The sequence below is a fragment of the Capricornis sumatraensis genome, chromosome 1 (genome assembly GCF_032405125.1).
Source record: "Capricornis sumatraensis isolate serow.1 chromosome 1, serow.2, whole genome shotgun sequence".
Taxonomy (NCBI): domain Eukaryota; kingdom Metazoa; phylum Chordata; class Mammalia; order Artiodactyla; family Bovidae; genus Capricornis; species Capricornis sumatraensis.
The window spans coordinates 131,575,916-131,590,680 of NC_091069.1; the positions used below are offsets into that span (position 1 = coordinate 131,575,916).

The following is a 14,765-nucleotide window of genomic DNA, read 5'->3' on the forward strand; positions in this document are numbered from 1 at the left end:
ATTTTGGAATCATCTTGAAAACCTGGATGTATAGCCCCCACCCCACGTTCTGATTGCTTGGTCTGGCATCTGACTAGTGCCAACCAAGGTTGGATTACGGCCACTGCCTACTTGCTTCGTGACAACAGGCAACTTGCTTAACACTTCTGTGCTTCAGGCCTCCATTTGTAAATGACAATGATAATTCATAGTAACTGACTCATCCACAAACTGAGAGAGCGGTCCCTCCAAGACCACCCTCACTTCTCAAATTATGTACAAGTTGGGAGAGTCCCCAAGATTACCCCCAGGTTTAAGATTTCACTAGCAAGAGCCACAGAACTCACTGAAAACTGTAATTTTCAATGTTATAGTTTATTATAATGAAAAGATATAAATTAAAATCAGCCAAGAGAAGAAATGCATTGGAAAAAGCTAGGAAATTCCAAAGTCCGGTTGGTCCTTTTGGTCCTTTCCCAGTTTACTCGTGGAAAGCATAGTGTCCCAGCAACACCGAGTGACAATATGGGTGGAGTATTGTCAACCAGGGAAGTTCACATGACCCTTGAGTTTCAGAGTCTTTATTGGGAGGTCTGTCTCCCAGATGTGGTTGACTGTCTGCGTGGCTGACCCAATTTCTGACCCTTCCTGAAGGTGGGGCTGATATTGTATGACTCCAGGCCCCCATCATAGGTCATATTGTTAGACTTTCTGGAAGAGGCTCCAGCCTCCAGGTAAACAAGCCATTTTACAGATGGGACATTCTAGAGCTTAGAGATTACCTCTTAGGAGTTCAGGGGAGATGTTTCAGTTCTCTTTGGGCAAGGTCAAATTCTTTATTTCACATATTAGTTTTTGGAAGAAGTAGTGAGTTTATCAAAGAAGGCAATGGCACCCCACTCCAGTACTCTTGCCTGGAAAATCCCATGGATGGAGGAGCCTGGTAGGCTGCAGTCCATGGGGTCGCTAAGAGTCAGACACGACTGAGAGACTTCACTTTCACTTTTCACTTTCATGCATTGGAGAAGGAAATGGCAACCCACTCCAGTGTTCTTGCCTGGAGAATCCCAGGGATGGGGGAGCCTGGTGGGCTGTCATCTATAGGGTCGCATAGAGTCGGACACGACTGAAGTGACTTAGCAGTAGCAGCAGCAGTGAGTTTGTACCTGTATAGTACTTAGTATCTAGCCGCTCCATAGCTGTAACTGTTCAGAGGGCGTGGGTTTTCACCTGAGTTCTTCACTGCTCAGCTGTCTCTGATGTCTTTCCACTCTTAGTGAGTGCTCCATAGTCACTTGCTGAAGGACTGAACAGTTCATCTCCACCTGTCCCAGCTACCCACAGAGCTGACTCTGCTTCTCTCTCTGAGTGTGCTTCCATTCAGTCTAACCATGCCACCAAATGTCACACTGACTCCCCATATAGGAGGTCCAAGGATCTCATGGACAGAAGGTTCCATGTGCTCACACAGCCACTTACTCTACTGAAATGGCAGTGCCACCATCTGGGCTGCACAGGGACATCACAGGAGGAATATTTTCAAATAATTCTGGGCTTCCCCTCCAAGGATTCTGTTCAAATTGACCCATGAAGTGCACAACGCACTTATAAATATTACATATCCTTAATTGCAGTGGTCCTGAATGCTTTTTTTTTGCTACGCCCAGTGGCTTGTGGGATCTTAGCTCCCTGACCAGGGATTGAACTCGGGCCCTCAGCAGTGAAAATGCTGAGTCCAAACTGCTGGAACAGCAAGGACTTGCCACTGGTGGTCTTTTAAGCAATTTGTATCAAAGCCAAAAAAAAAAACAAAGTTGTCTAAACATACGCCATATTCCCTTTTTAATGACTGTAAGGAATAACAGGCTTGCTTTCCTTCAGCATTTTACAGTTTAGAAAAAAAACTCCTAAGTAGTCACAAAACAAGCCAACTGGACTCTAGGGTCCAGCTGTGTATTTTGCTAGTCATGTCAGTTGAAACTTAAGTTGCTTAAATTTGAACTTCACTTTTCTAAATTCTGAAGGAGAGGCGGTAATATAAATTCTGTCTACTTCACAAGGTTAGGATTAGAGTTACCTACTCGTTGCAACTGGTTTGTTTGGCACACCTGATGTTCTAAATGCACAGTGCTAAGGTGCCTTGGATGACATCAGCGGCTCGATGCACATGAGTTTGGGTGAACTCCGGGAGTTGGTGATGGACAGGGAGGCCTGGTGTGCTGCGATTCATAGGGTCGCAAAGAGTCGGACACAGCTGAGCAACTGAACTGAACAGAACTGAACTGAAGGTGCCTTTGAGGTGCCTTCTGCCTTTGAGGTATCTGAGACTTTGATGGGGCTTCCCAGGTGGCACTAGTGGTGAAGAACCTGCCTGCCAGTGCAGGAGGCATAAAAGATGCGGGTTCAATCCCTGGGTGGGAAGATCCCCTAGGGGAGGGCATGACAACACACTCTAGTATTCTTGCCAGGAGAATCCCATGGACAGAGGAGCCTGGCCAGCTACAGTCCACAGGGATGCAGAGAGTCCTCCGGACTAAGAGACTTAACAGACTTCACTGCAGCAGCAGGGTACGACAGATGCAAAAATAAGTGGCCAGGATGCTAAGTAGCCACTCCTCCCCTACACTAGATTAAAGTGGAAACAACTGCCACCTGATTCCTGGAAGATCATGCAGGAAGAAAGCCTGGTAGAGCAGGGAATGGGCTGGTTGGAGGGAGAGGGTATTTGCATTAGGTTTTCATGTGATGTCTTTTCTTCATAAGGGTCAGCAGGTGACATGGGTTTACACAGCCTTAGTAGAACTTCTACAGGAAACCGGGAACATAATCATGTTCTTTTTGGACAAAAAAAAAAAAAAATTAGATTTAAATAGATATTTGTGACGAATATTCCTGTTCTCCTTTGTGTGATTTATTTGAACAAAATATGCTGGGACTGTGCTTTTTCTCTGTGTATCATCCCATAAATACCCGTAGAAAAATGTGCTGATCTATATTGTTGTTATAGTTTTGGCAAGTCATATACGCATAGCCCATTGTCTCTGCTGAAATGTAAAAACAGCACAGTAAGCTCCAAAATTAGTTAAAGGAAAGTGAGAAGATGAAATGAGTTACCATCGCATGCTGTTTAATTCTAATTACAATTTTGTGGAATGCTAATCCATTCTTTTTTTTTCTTCCCATTTGAATCCCAGGCATGTTCAAAGCAATAATCAACCTCCGCAGCCCCCAGTTCCACCATTAGGTTACATGTCTGGAGCCTTGATTTCCGATTTAGAAACAGATGTTCCAGATGATGATGCTGATGATGAAGAGGAAGCTTTAGAAATCCCCAGACCCCTGCGAGCGCTAGAGCAGACACCTGGATCCAGTACGGACAATCTGGAGAGCTCTGTGACAGGTAACAGGACTGATTTCATAGGAATAACTGACCCATTTGTCACATGAAAAATGCCTCGAAAATCAAATACTTTCTTATGTAAGATTTATTCCACTCCATCTATTTCGGTGACATTTTTAATATATTTATATTAAACACAAAATTCAAAAAGGATTTGGAAATACTTTTGCTTTGCTGCAAAATGATAAGAAAATTCATGAATTTTAAAAAGCTTTAAAGACATGAAAGAAAACTCAATTATATACAGGGCTTTCATGAAAAGTTCATTCTACTGGGGAACCAAGTCTATTACATGAAAACCTTGACTTTTAGAAATGATATATTTTGTATATCAGGAGCAACATATGAAGAGAATACAATCTTAAGTATTTCACTCTGTAAAATCATTCACTGATGAAAGTAAGCAAGTCTTCAGAATAAGCCTCTTTAAGGTTGCACAAGGTATTATTTTTAGAGTAGGGAAGATGGAAAGCAAGATAAACTATAAATTTATGCATTTCATATTGTTGATCCAATAATTGCTGCTCTTCCAAGAAATACAGTTGTTTTTCAAGTTTACCCCTTTGCCTTCCTCTGGCCTCCTTCACCAAGTGTAAGGCTGCAATTGGTATTCCCCTAGGATGATCCCAGGATTGCATCCTATTTCCAAGGATGTAAGTTTATCAAGTTGTATTGAAAAAAAACATAAATCCTAGTGTTTTCACAGTGACTATAGTAAAAAGTAAAAGTTCGGTCCTTTTAGTCAAGTAAGTATCCATTCTTTGATACACACACACAGGGCCCTTTTACCTGGCTATAAAAACGTACCTGCTACAAATGTTTGCCTCTGTATATCATTGGGTTCTTCAGTAAACTTACCCATTTCTGTATTTACCTTCATGACACCATTCTAGGAGGCCTTTTACCACAGTTTCATTTAATTCATTTTTATTCCAACAGCTTCTTAATTCGCACTGATTTTACACTGCATGTTACAGTTCAGAAAACCTGGTGGGAACTACTTTATGACAGTGATGAAGAAGCATGGGTACCTACATGTTTTCCCTGCATGACTTGCTGAATTACACAATGTAATGCACAAGCCTCCACTTTTCAGGTTTTCGTTTTTACCTGAGGGCTGTCTGCTTGCCGAGCTAATTAAGATTTAAGAACTCCTGTGATTTGAAATCCAGATCCAGCTGAAGGTGGCAGAGCAAAAGTTTAAATCGTTGAATGCAGAGAGCTAACTTATTAGTGCAATATTATGTTAAGCCCCTTTGCCTGAATTTCTAGCATAATCTCCTTCAGGGTAAAATTCTGCATATTTTTGCATATCTCAGTAATGATACTGAACTCTTCTCAGTTAGGAATGCAGTAAAAAAATTGCAATGATAAAAGTCAGCCTTAGCCTATGTAGTTCTTGTATTAAATATTATAATGTCAAAGTGGATAAATATATCTATAAGTCAAGAGAATGACATTTTGAACTTTCACATGCTCACCTACTAATATGTTTCGCTATTCAATGTGACTGTGGTTAAAAACAATGTGAATTTCTCCTTGAAGCTAGTATAACATTCATTTCAAATGAAGCTTTAATTGCTGAGAAAAGCTTTTATTTTCCTACTTGAAGTCACTGTTTAATTACTACCACATGTAAAACCCTCAGTGTGTTTAGATATGTATTCATGATAAATTTATCCTATGAATAATGTTTCTCCTTAGTAAAAGAAGTTTCACTTTACACCAAAGAAGCCAAGTATGAACTCTTTTCTTTCCTTTTTTTGGCTTTACAGTAACTTTGTGGGGAAGGTATGATCAAAGATTTCATCTGCTCTCTAACATGAAAGTGTAATTTAAGTAAATACGTTAAAAATAAAAGTAAATTAAAAAAAAATGATGTGTGTGTCTGAAAATCTAGGTAGGGTGAATATGTGTAATATGTCCAAAGTGTGTGTGTGTGTGTGTGTCTATGTAGGAGTGTGTATATGAGCATAAGTAGGATTGTGAGTATAGCAGAGCATGTGTATACACATAAATGTGTACATGGGGATGGCCCTGAGATGGATGTATGTACAGACCAAATGCTGTAGAAATCATCACGCTAATGACTATTGCTCTAACGTGTTTATGTTTTCTTCAGACACTCAAGGCTAGCTTAATGGTGCTAAATGAGGTAGGCAATAAAACAGAAACTATTTCCATTGGGATTTTATGTTTTTAACATGGTAAGTGCCCACAGAGAGGATTCTGATTTTACCGTCAGTCACTTTGAGTTCTAAATTTCTGTGTGGTGGGAGTAAATCATTTCTTTCATTTGAATTCTCTATTTTAATTTTCATAAGCATAATGACCATTTTTTTGTGAACTAGAACTAACAGTTATGTTCCAATCTTTAAATGTTAAAGCCAACGGAAAAGAAAGTTCAGTGATACCATAGAGGTGAGCTAGTAATTAGCCTATATGTAAAATTATTTAGAATTTCACTTCTGAAATATGTTATATTCCAACAGTTGCCACATTAAGGAACATCAGTGGTTAGCCAGGCACAGAGCCTATGTTTGCAAAGAAATAGGTATATTATTTTCAGATATTTTCGTAACAACGAATTTACGAGGGACTTTAAAAAGTTTGAAATAATGGTTCATGAATGGAAAAAGCCAAGAAGAGAGGAAAATGTCAGTAATTCTATAGCTCATAATTTTGGTGTCTTAGTCTGGTTGGTTTGTTATAATAAAATATCATAGACTAGACAGCTTAAACAGCAAATATTGGAAAGCTGGGAAGTCCAAGATCAAGATACAGGCAGGCTGGGTTTCTGGCCCAAGCCCTTTTCCTACAGGAAGCCATCTTCTCGCTATGTCCTCACATGGCAGGAGAGCTTGCTAAGATCCCTAGTCATACCATGATCACCTCACCCTCATGACCTCATCTGAACTTAAATATCTCCCAAAGGCTCCCCCTCAAAATACCATAACATTATGGGTTAAAGCTTCAACATGAATTTTAGGGGGATGTTATCATTCAGTTCATAATACTCAGGAATGGAAAATATATTTGAAAATCTGTTATTTATTTATTTCCACAGCAAATATTTATTGAAAATCTATTCCTTTCAACTGCTTGGCTAGAAATTTAGGTTTGATAATAATAGTAATAATAGCAACCTGCACATATACAGCCCTTAGTATGTGCAGGGCACTCTTCTGAACAGTTGGTGGTTTTTGGTATGAGTGGCTTTGTGAGCTAAGAAACTTTCTTACATTTTTAAAGGATTTTAAGTAAACAAGAAAAAAACATATGAGGAAGACACCAAAGCCTAAAATATTTAGTATCTAGGACATGACTGAGAGACTAATACTTGATTTGAGCACCTTATAGAAACTTCCCAGGTGGCACTAGTGGTAAGGAACCTGCCTGCCAATGCAAGAGATGTAAAAAACATGGGCTCAATCCCTGGGTCAGGAAGATGCCCTGGAGGAGGGCATGGCAATCCACTCAGTATTCTTGCCTGGAGAATCCCATGGACAGAGGCGCCTGGCAGGCTGCAGATCATAAGGTTGTACAGAGTCAGACATGACTGAAGCAACTTAGCATCCACAGACACCTTGTAGAAAAAGTTCACTGATCCCTGTTCTAAGGTTTTAACATATATTAACTCATTTAATTGTCACACCTCTTTATTTATTCTCACTTTATAGACAAGGAAATTGAGGCACAGAGGGTTTAAAGACTTTTTTAAGCTCACCCACCTGATAAATGGCAGAAAAATATTCAAAATCAATCAGCTTTACTCTAAAGACAAATTATCATGATCTCTCCTCTGAAAATGCTCAACTTTTTTCCTAATCTTTGGATTTAGCATATTTAAGAAGAAAATTATTTCCTGGTCTTCTCTCTCCCTTTCTATGCATATATACATATATGAATAAATATATATTTATACAAATCCAGCATATTATTTTATATCTGGAAACAATTTTTACCCCCTATAAACTTAAGATCAAAAATTACAGTTTTTAGATTAACTTTTATTATTTGTTTTTCTCACATTTAGTTCTGTATTCAGTTATACTGACTCATGCTAACAAAATTCAACTCTATCCCCACTTTTTGTAGGGAATCACATTTTTATTATTTTCATCTAACTTGTACTTTCAGTTTAAACCTATTTGGTTTTAGTAAGTAGAAAAATGTTTTGATTACAGCACATCATACTCTTTTGCCTAGAAAGTAAACATGCAGGATTGTTTCAGTCTTCAGGAATATGCTTGTACTATTTCTGTCTAAATGCCAAATCCACTGCTTTGGGGTAGCAGGATAGGAGAAGCCTTTAATACACATTTTCGGTTTTTTACTTCCATGGTGGGAGTCAAGGGTGAGTGTTCCCTGTATTTAATGACTCTACCACAGGAATAAAGAAACAGAAGACAATAAGAGAGAGAGCAGGAGAAAAATGTCCTGAATGTGAAGCCAAAATTCTAACTGCTTCGGTGATCACAAAAATAAGAGTGAGAGTGAGTACTATAATGTGACTGAAATAAAATTTTCCTTAACTGCTGGACTCTACATAAATAACATGGTCGAAAGGAAATCAGGGCTCTATATTTACTGTATTTTATGTTGTTAGAGATTTTTGCTGCAAGTCTCAAAGCAGATTATTTTGAAAACAATAAAACCTGGCAGCCCCACCACCTTACTCAGTCGCACAGCTTTTAAAGAGCCGGCCACTTAAAAGCATGACCTGATGCTTTGCTTTTGTTGCAAAAACTTAAGGGACATATTTTCACAATAGGGAAATTTCAGAGGCAATGCTAAAAATCATTAAATAACTTTCTTAGACATTCTCCACAGCTCTGATGTAGTTAAAAAGAAACTAAAAACAGACTTCAAAAGTTAACAGATAAAAGAGGAATATCATATATTCCTCTTTTATCTGAATAGATCAAATGAGCAGATGTCATAGGTCCCAAGGAAGAGATATTTTTAATTTCTTATTTTGTTTTCTGTCTATATTACACATTCCTTTATCTGAGAAATGTAGGTGAATTATTGCATTATTCAATACATTTGAGTGAAAGAGCTTCTAAATATTAGACATGTTTTTCTACATCCAGACAGAGGTCAATATTTGGATTGATGTGTTCAGACACTCAGAGCTGAAGATTGTGTTTAACAGATAGATAGATTGTACTAAATAGAAAGAATTCATGGATTAAATATTTCCTAAAAAAAATGGGGACAGCCAGTTTTTGTATCTCATAAAAATGGTAATGCAACAATTAGCAGGGTCATATTATAAAGCATACACTTTACTCTAGCTTAATGGGTCTAAGGATAAGCATCTATCAGCAAGGAAGGATTTAGCATAAAATGACATGTAAATGAATTGATGACTGATCATAAATTAATTTTAGTGCTGAAGATGTAATGGAGACCCAGCAAGATGCCACTCCATCATGGTATTTTACTGCTCAGTAACATTTGAGCAACAACTAACTGTCCTATCGGCAGTTCTTCTTTAACAGCTTGAATAAATTTGAGGGTTTTTTGGCTTTCAGCAATTTTGAAACCTGAGAAATTTGGAAAGATGGAAGATGCAAACACAAATAAATCTGGCTATGTGACACAGATTCATTTTTCACTAGATGTTTAAATATGTATTGATTATGTTTGGGGCTATAACATGTCAAATTGGTATGGATCGCTTGTAATTTGTGAAGAATCTCTACCTTAGCTGTTTTACCTAGTATTGGTTTCAATTTTCATGGTTAGATTTGCATTTATGAAAGAAAACCAATTGTAACAACAATGGCTTACTTTTCTCTCTGTTTTCTTTTTTGTCTGCCCAGGCTCTTTGTTGCAATGTGTGGACTTTCACTAGTAAAAATGGCTTACTTTCTAATTGATGAGTCACTGTTTTCTTTTCTTATAATCATTGTCTATTTTTTTTTGGTAATAGTTTACATAAATCCTCAGATCATCTTTGCTATTTAAATCTAAAGAAAGAATGGTAGCGACAGAGAGGTGAAATTAGTAATCATTAAATTTTAACAATTTTACAATAGGGAGAGAATTCAATATATGTTATATACTTTTTTATTCATAATATATTGCCAATTTTCTTTAAAAATATTTGCAACAATGTACCCATTCATATATCATGGGTATATACGTATATATGTATGTATCATATATACTCCATATCTCAAATAGAGAGGATGGCTTGTCAAAGATAAAAACAGAGGAACAAAGAGGGACAGAAAAAATTTTTCTTCTGTTTATTTGTTTGCTTCTTGCCCTCCGTTTTGAAGGCAAACTCAACTATACTAAGCTGAGGGCACTTGCGCCTTTTTAGTTTGGGGTGACGAGGTTTCCTATTGTCCATCATGGGTAAATCAAATTTGTATGTGGAAATCTTCATATGAAGGACTAATTACATCACTTTTTCCTCATTGTCCAAGTAATCAACAAGAGTTGGCTGACCTTATACTTCTTATTTAATAAATTTTCTAGGAGTTACTGTATGTTCTTGCTGTAACTAAAATAAGGCCAAGGCTAGGAAATTACACATGGAATAAAGTCACATATGAATTTATACTGAATAGTAAAACTATGGAAGACATTTAATTCAGTATGCAAATATGTATTGAATGTGCAATGTCTCTGTACATGAGGTATTAAAATGCATAGCAAGTAGTTCCTGATCTCCAGAGTTCCATTGTCTGGAAGAGAAAACATATATGAAACAAATGCTAGTTTATAGTGTGTGTTCATTTGCTCAGTCATGTCCGACTCTTTGCCACCCCATTTCCTCTGTCCAAGGAATTTTTCAGGCAAGAATACTGGAGTGGCTTGCCATTTCCTACTCCAGGGGAATCTTTCTGACCCAGGGATCGAACCTGATTGTCTTGCATCTCCTACTTTGGCAGGCAAATTCTTTGCCACTGCACCACCTGGGAAGCCCAGTTGGTAGAGATATAATCAAAAGTGGGGTCTGGCTTGCCACTCAAAAAGCCAGTAAAAAGACAGGTTGGTGGAAAGGAAGGTTTGCTTTGTTTTGACTGGCATGGCAGGGTTGGGGAAGAGGAATGTGGTCCAAAGGCACCTGTCCAGTGCCCACCACTGATAATCAGTGGGCAAGACCTTTTATAGGCTGTGGAAGGGGGCAACATGCAGAAACAGCATGTGTTGATTGTTTTACAAACAGTTACGTTTCAGTTCCAGGGTCAGTTGGTTCCCATTTCTTGAGGCCAGTTCTTAGAATTGTGGCAGCTTGTGTCCTCGCTATAGCCTGGTCATCATGTAGTGAACTTCTTCACTTTGTGGGGGTTATAGATTCTGGGGGTTCAGAATCTAAAAGACAGCTCACAGGGTATGACTCAGGATATTATCTATAGCCCTTAAGAGGAACTAAAAGTCCTTGAATATGCTTAATGACTAAACTATTATTATTTGAGCTCCTTCGTCTGTTTTCCTTTGTTTTTGCATTTTCTCATTTCTCTGATTAAACTTATCCTATAACTAAAGTTTTTCCACAGACAAAAGGCAGGCAGAGGACATGGGGGACAAGGACCAAAGGGTCTGCTCCATTTCAGAGATACGATATGCTGTTGTATACACACTGTTTAAAGAACACAGGAGGTAAAGAGATTGAGTCTCTTAGGACAGGGTTGAAGATGAAATCGAATCAGGGTGGTAAAAGAGATGATTTGGACTTCAACATTTGGCGGTGGGCACTAGAGTTAGTTGCAGTCTAGAGATGTGTCAAAGGAATGAGAGGAAGCAGGAGAGGTAATGAGGCACAGGCTTTTAGAGGGATAGGACTGGGAAGGTAGGCTGCGCTAGGTATTGATGGATCTCAAATACCTCAGTTGGTATTTAAATGTATTGACAAACTAAGTAAGGCTTTGAATGGAGAAACAGAATTATGTGATTAATGTTTCAGAAAAAAATAATTCATACAACAATGAGGAAGGTAGAAGGGACCAGAAGGAAATCAGGAATGAAACTGGAAATATAGAAAAGGAGATGGTTGTTTGGAGAGTGAGTTTCAGTTAGATGGCACAGATTTATTTGCAGATATTCAGCAGACATTTAGAAATACTGAAAACAGGACATAGGAAGGACCAGGACTGAGTTTTCCTATGTTTTGAAAATTTCCTCAGTTCTAGGGTTTCATGTTCTTTTGTGATCACTGGTTGAATCACTTTGATTTTTTCTTATCTATTCTAGCATTATATTGCAAAGTTGATTGCATCATTTCTCCTTTCAATTTAGGCTGTTGGTCCTTGACTTGTGATTATTAACTCAGAAACAGTTCCCTCAGAGGAGGCTCTGTTGCTGGTGTTATCTTGGCTTCCTTGCGATAGCCTGTGTCTAGGGAATTTGTTTGGAAAGGAAAAAGTGCATATCCGTGCTTTTGGCAAATAGAATCAAAACTCTATCTTTCTCTGCTACACTTAACACCCTTTTAACTTCTCTGATCCTTCTAACCCCTCTGGTTTCTTCTTTCTGTGTCATGAAAGTGCATGAACCCATGTTATTGCATCCTGGCACCTCAGCTAAAGGTACAAAGACTTCATCATGGCAACATTATACTGTTGTCTCTTAACTGTTAGAGGAAAGGGGGGAAAATATCAATGGCACTTAAATGCCATAGTCTTAGTCTCTTTTATGTGAATATGTATTTGATTTTTTTAGAAATATTAAGTAAGTTAATATGAGTTAATAATATTATAGTAACTAACTAAATTAGTTATTTACTCAATTAATAATTAATTATTAACTAATATTAACTTAGTTAATATTTCTAAATAAACCAAATACATATTCACATAAAAGAGAGTAAGACTATGGCACTTAAGTCTCTTTTTAAAAATTTGGGATAAGCAGCACTTGGTATCTTTATTGTGTCGTATGTTAATTGTACATCAACTGAAATATTGTAATATTAATTGTATTAAGCAATTGAGTACGGTCTCAGTGTGCTTTGGTCTAAAAAAAGGATACAAGTGTAAATGACTTGCTAAAATTAAGAATAAGTATCATTTCTCAGTAGCATCTTGTTTTGCAACTCTTTACACATAAAGCTGTGATTCTCTCCCTCTGTTGCCATTTTGCACTTTGTAGAAAAATCCGTATTAATGTCAGTGGTTTTTTTTATAATATTTAATTTTCTAAAATAAAGATTAGTATTAAACAGAAAACTAGAGTTCTTCAAATAATTGAAAAACAAATCATACTGAGCTTTGAAAATAATACAACTTTACAAAAAAATATTTTGTTATATTCTATTTGTTCTGATATTATTTATGCATTTTTATTATTAGTTTTTATTATTCCCTGAGTAATCAATTTTTTATTTGAAAATCTTAAAATAATTCTAGCCCTTCTGCAGTAAGCAAGTGTACATTTCACTAAAATTATCACTAGTCTACATTAAATTCAAAATATATTCACACTATTTGTTCAACTGAGTTCTTGATAAGTTAACTTTAAATATGCTATACTTTATTTCAATAAAAGTATTATTCTTTGAATTCTAGGCCTTAGAATATATACATAGCAATTCTCTTTTAGAAAATAATTGTGTAGCAATTTGAAAAACATCAGAATGGAGTCATAGGAAACGTCTTATTCGGGGGTTGCAAACAGATACAGGTTTTAAGCAAGCTTAATTCTTCTGTACTAGAAATGTTTAAAACATGGGTGATGTTTGCGCATGGCTGAAGAAATCTGGATGAAAACACTCAAGGAAGAGTGAGGAGTGGAGGAATCCTACTTGTTCATTAGTATAGTGTGTACAAGCCGATGAGCTGTTCAATATCTACAACTCACTAGACAACTACATTTGTTTTTAGGTTCAATGGTAAATGGATGGGGCTCTGCATCTGATGAGGATCGTAGCTTTTCTAGTCATAGATCTAGTGTAGGTAGCTCCTCAGATGGTTCCATCTTTGCCAGCGGCAGTTTTGCACAAGCACTGGTGGCAGCAGCAGATAAAGCTGGTTTTAGGCTGGATGGAACCAGCCTTACAAGAACAGGTTGGTAGACTCTGAGTCAACACTCTTTGCATGAGAGAATCTTTTCCTTGAACAATGAGCTATTGATCTCCTGTTCTTTCTCCTCATTGCATCTGACTGCAGGGCTTTCTTTAATCTGCATGGACACAGTCTGAATGCTCAGTTATTACCAGAACTCTCTTCCGAGACTCCCCTTGCAGAGCCAAGAATAAGCTCCTACTCACCACCTTCCAGGGCTTCCCTGATTGCTCAGTTGGTAAAGAATCCCCCTGCAATGCAGGAGACCCTTGTTCGATTCCTGGATCGGGAAGATCCCCTGGAGAAGGGATAGGCTACCCACTCCAGTATTCTTGGGCTTCCCTTGTGGCTCAGCTGGTAAAGAATCCTCCTGCAATGTGGGAAACCTGGATTCGATCCCTGGATTGGGAAGATCCCCTGGAAAGGCTACCCACTCCAGTATTCTGGCCTGGAGAATTCCATGGACTCTATAGTCCATGGGGTCACAAGCAGTAGGACACAACTTTCACTTTCACGGCCTTCCATCCTTTATTCCCCTTTCCCTTCTAAGCTCTACTGATTAACTGGAATCTGCTTCCTTCTTCTATTACAGCCAAGCTGCAACTAAGATTGCCATTAAATTTTCAATAACTCACACTTTGCAAAATTCTCACACAATCAATAATGTACCCAGTGATTAACATTGTTCAGCTTTTATCTCCATTACTTTCCTTTGCCCCGTTTCTTTCTGCAAATGCATTTTCTGGGAAGGCTTTCTCAGCATGGGGGGAATGGGTCTGAGGCTGTCAGTCTAACAATTCAAACGGCTGATGGTCTGAGTGTTGTTTGGCTGTTAAGATTTTAATCCAATAATTTATCATTTGTTTTAAAGGATGCTAATTAAAAATACACCCACTGCATTTGCCAGTTGAATAAAATGATGATTACTTGTGTGTTGTTCTGTAGCACAATTTAATTTGGGTTTCTGAAAATAATAATAAATATAAAAGACCAATTATGTAATTTTCCAGGTTTTTTATTATTAACTCAAAAATAAATATGTGATTCACTGTATTAATAGATCAGTAATTTTGTAATCATTTGTTTTACTGAACAAAATAGCTTTGGCATGATCCTATTATTAATACATGACTATGTGTACATCTTAAATGCACGTAGCAGAAAACTCTGGTATAAGAATTAAACTGAGCTACTTTACAAAACAAACTAATGAAATGCTACATGCATTTTTGAAATCTTAATAGTATTCAAATAGTAAGGTAAAGATAAATGACTTTGACCCTTCACTGAACTCTCAGGTTATAAAAATGAGTCTTGGGAACTTTCTTTGAATTATACCAGCATATAACATTATACTGTCTCTT

General features: G+C 37.5%; 1 protein-coding gene across 1 annotated transcript in view; it reads left to right on the plus strand.

Moving 5' to 3' along the window:
• Positions 1-14,765, plus strand: part of ROBO2 (roundabout guidance receptor 2) — a 652,483-nt gene that overhangs the window by 627,712 nt on the left and 10,006 nt on the right. The window contains exon 25 of the mRNA XM_068968049.1: positions 3,174-3,379. Within this exon, the coding sequence (XP_068824150.1) occupies positions 3,174-3,379 (206 nt within the window). The remainder of the gene's footprint in view (positions 1-3,173; positions 3,380-14,765) is intronic.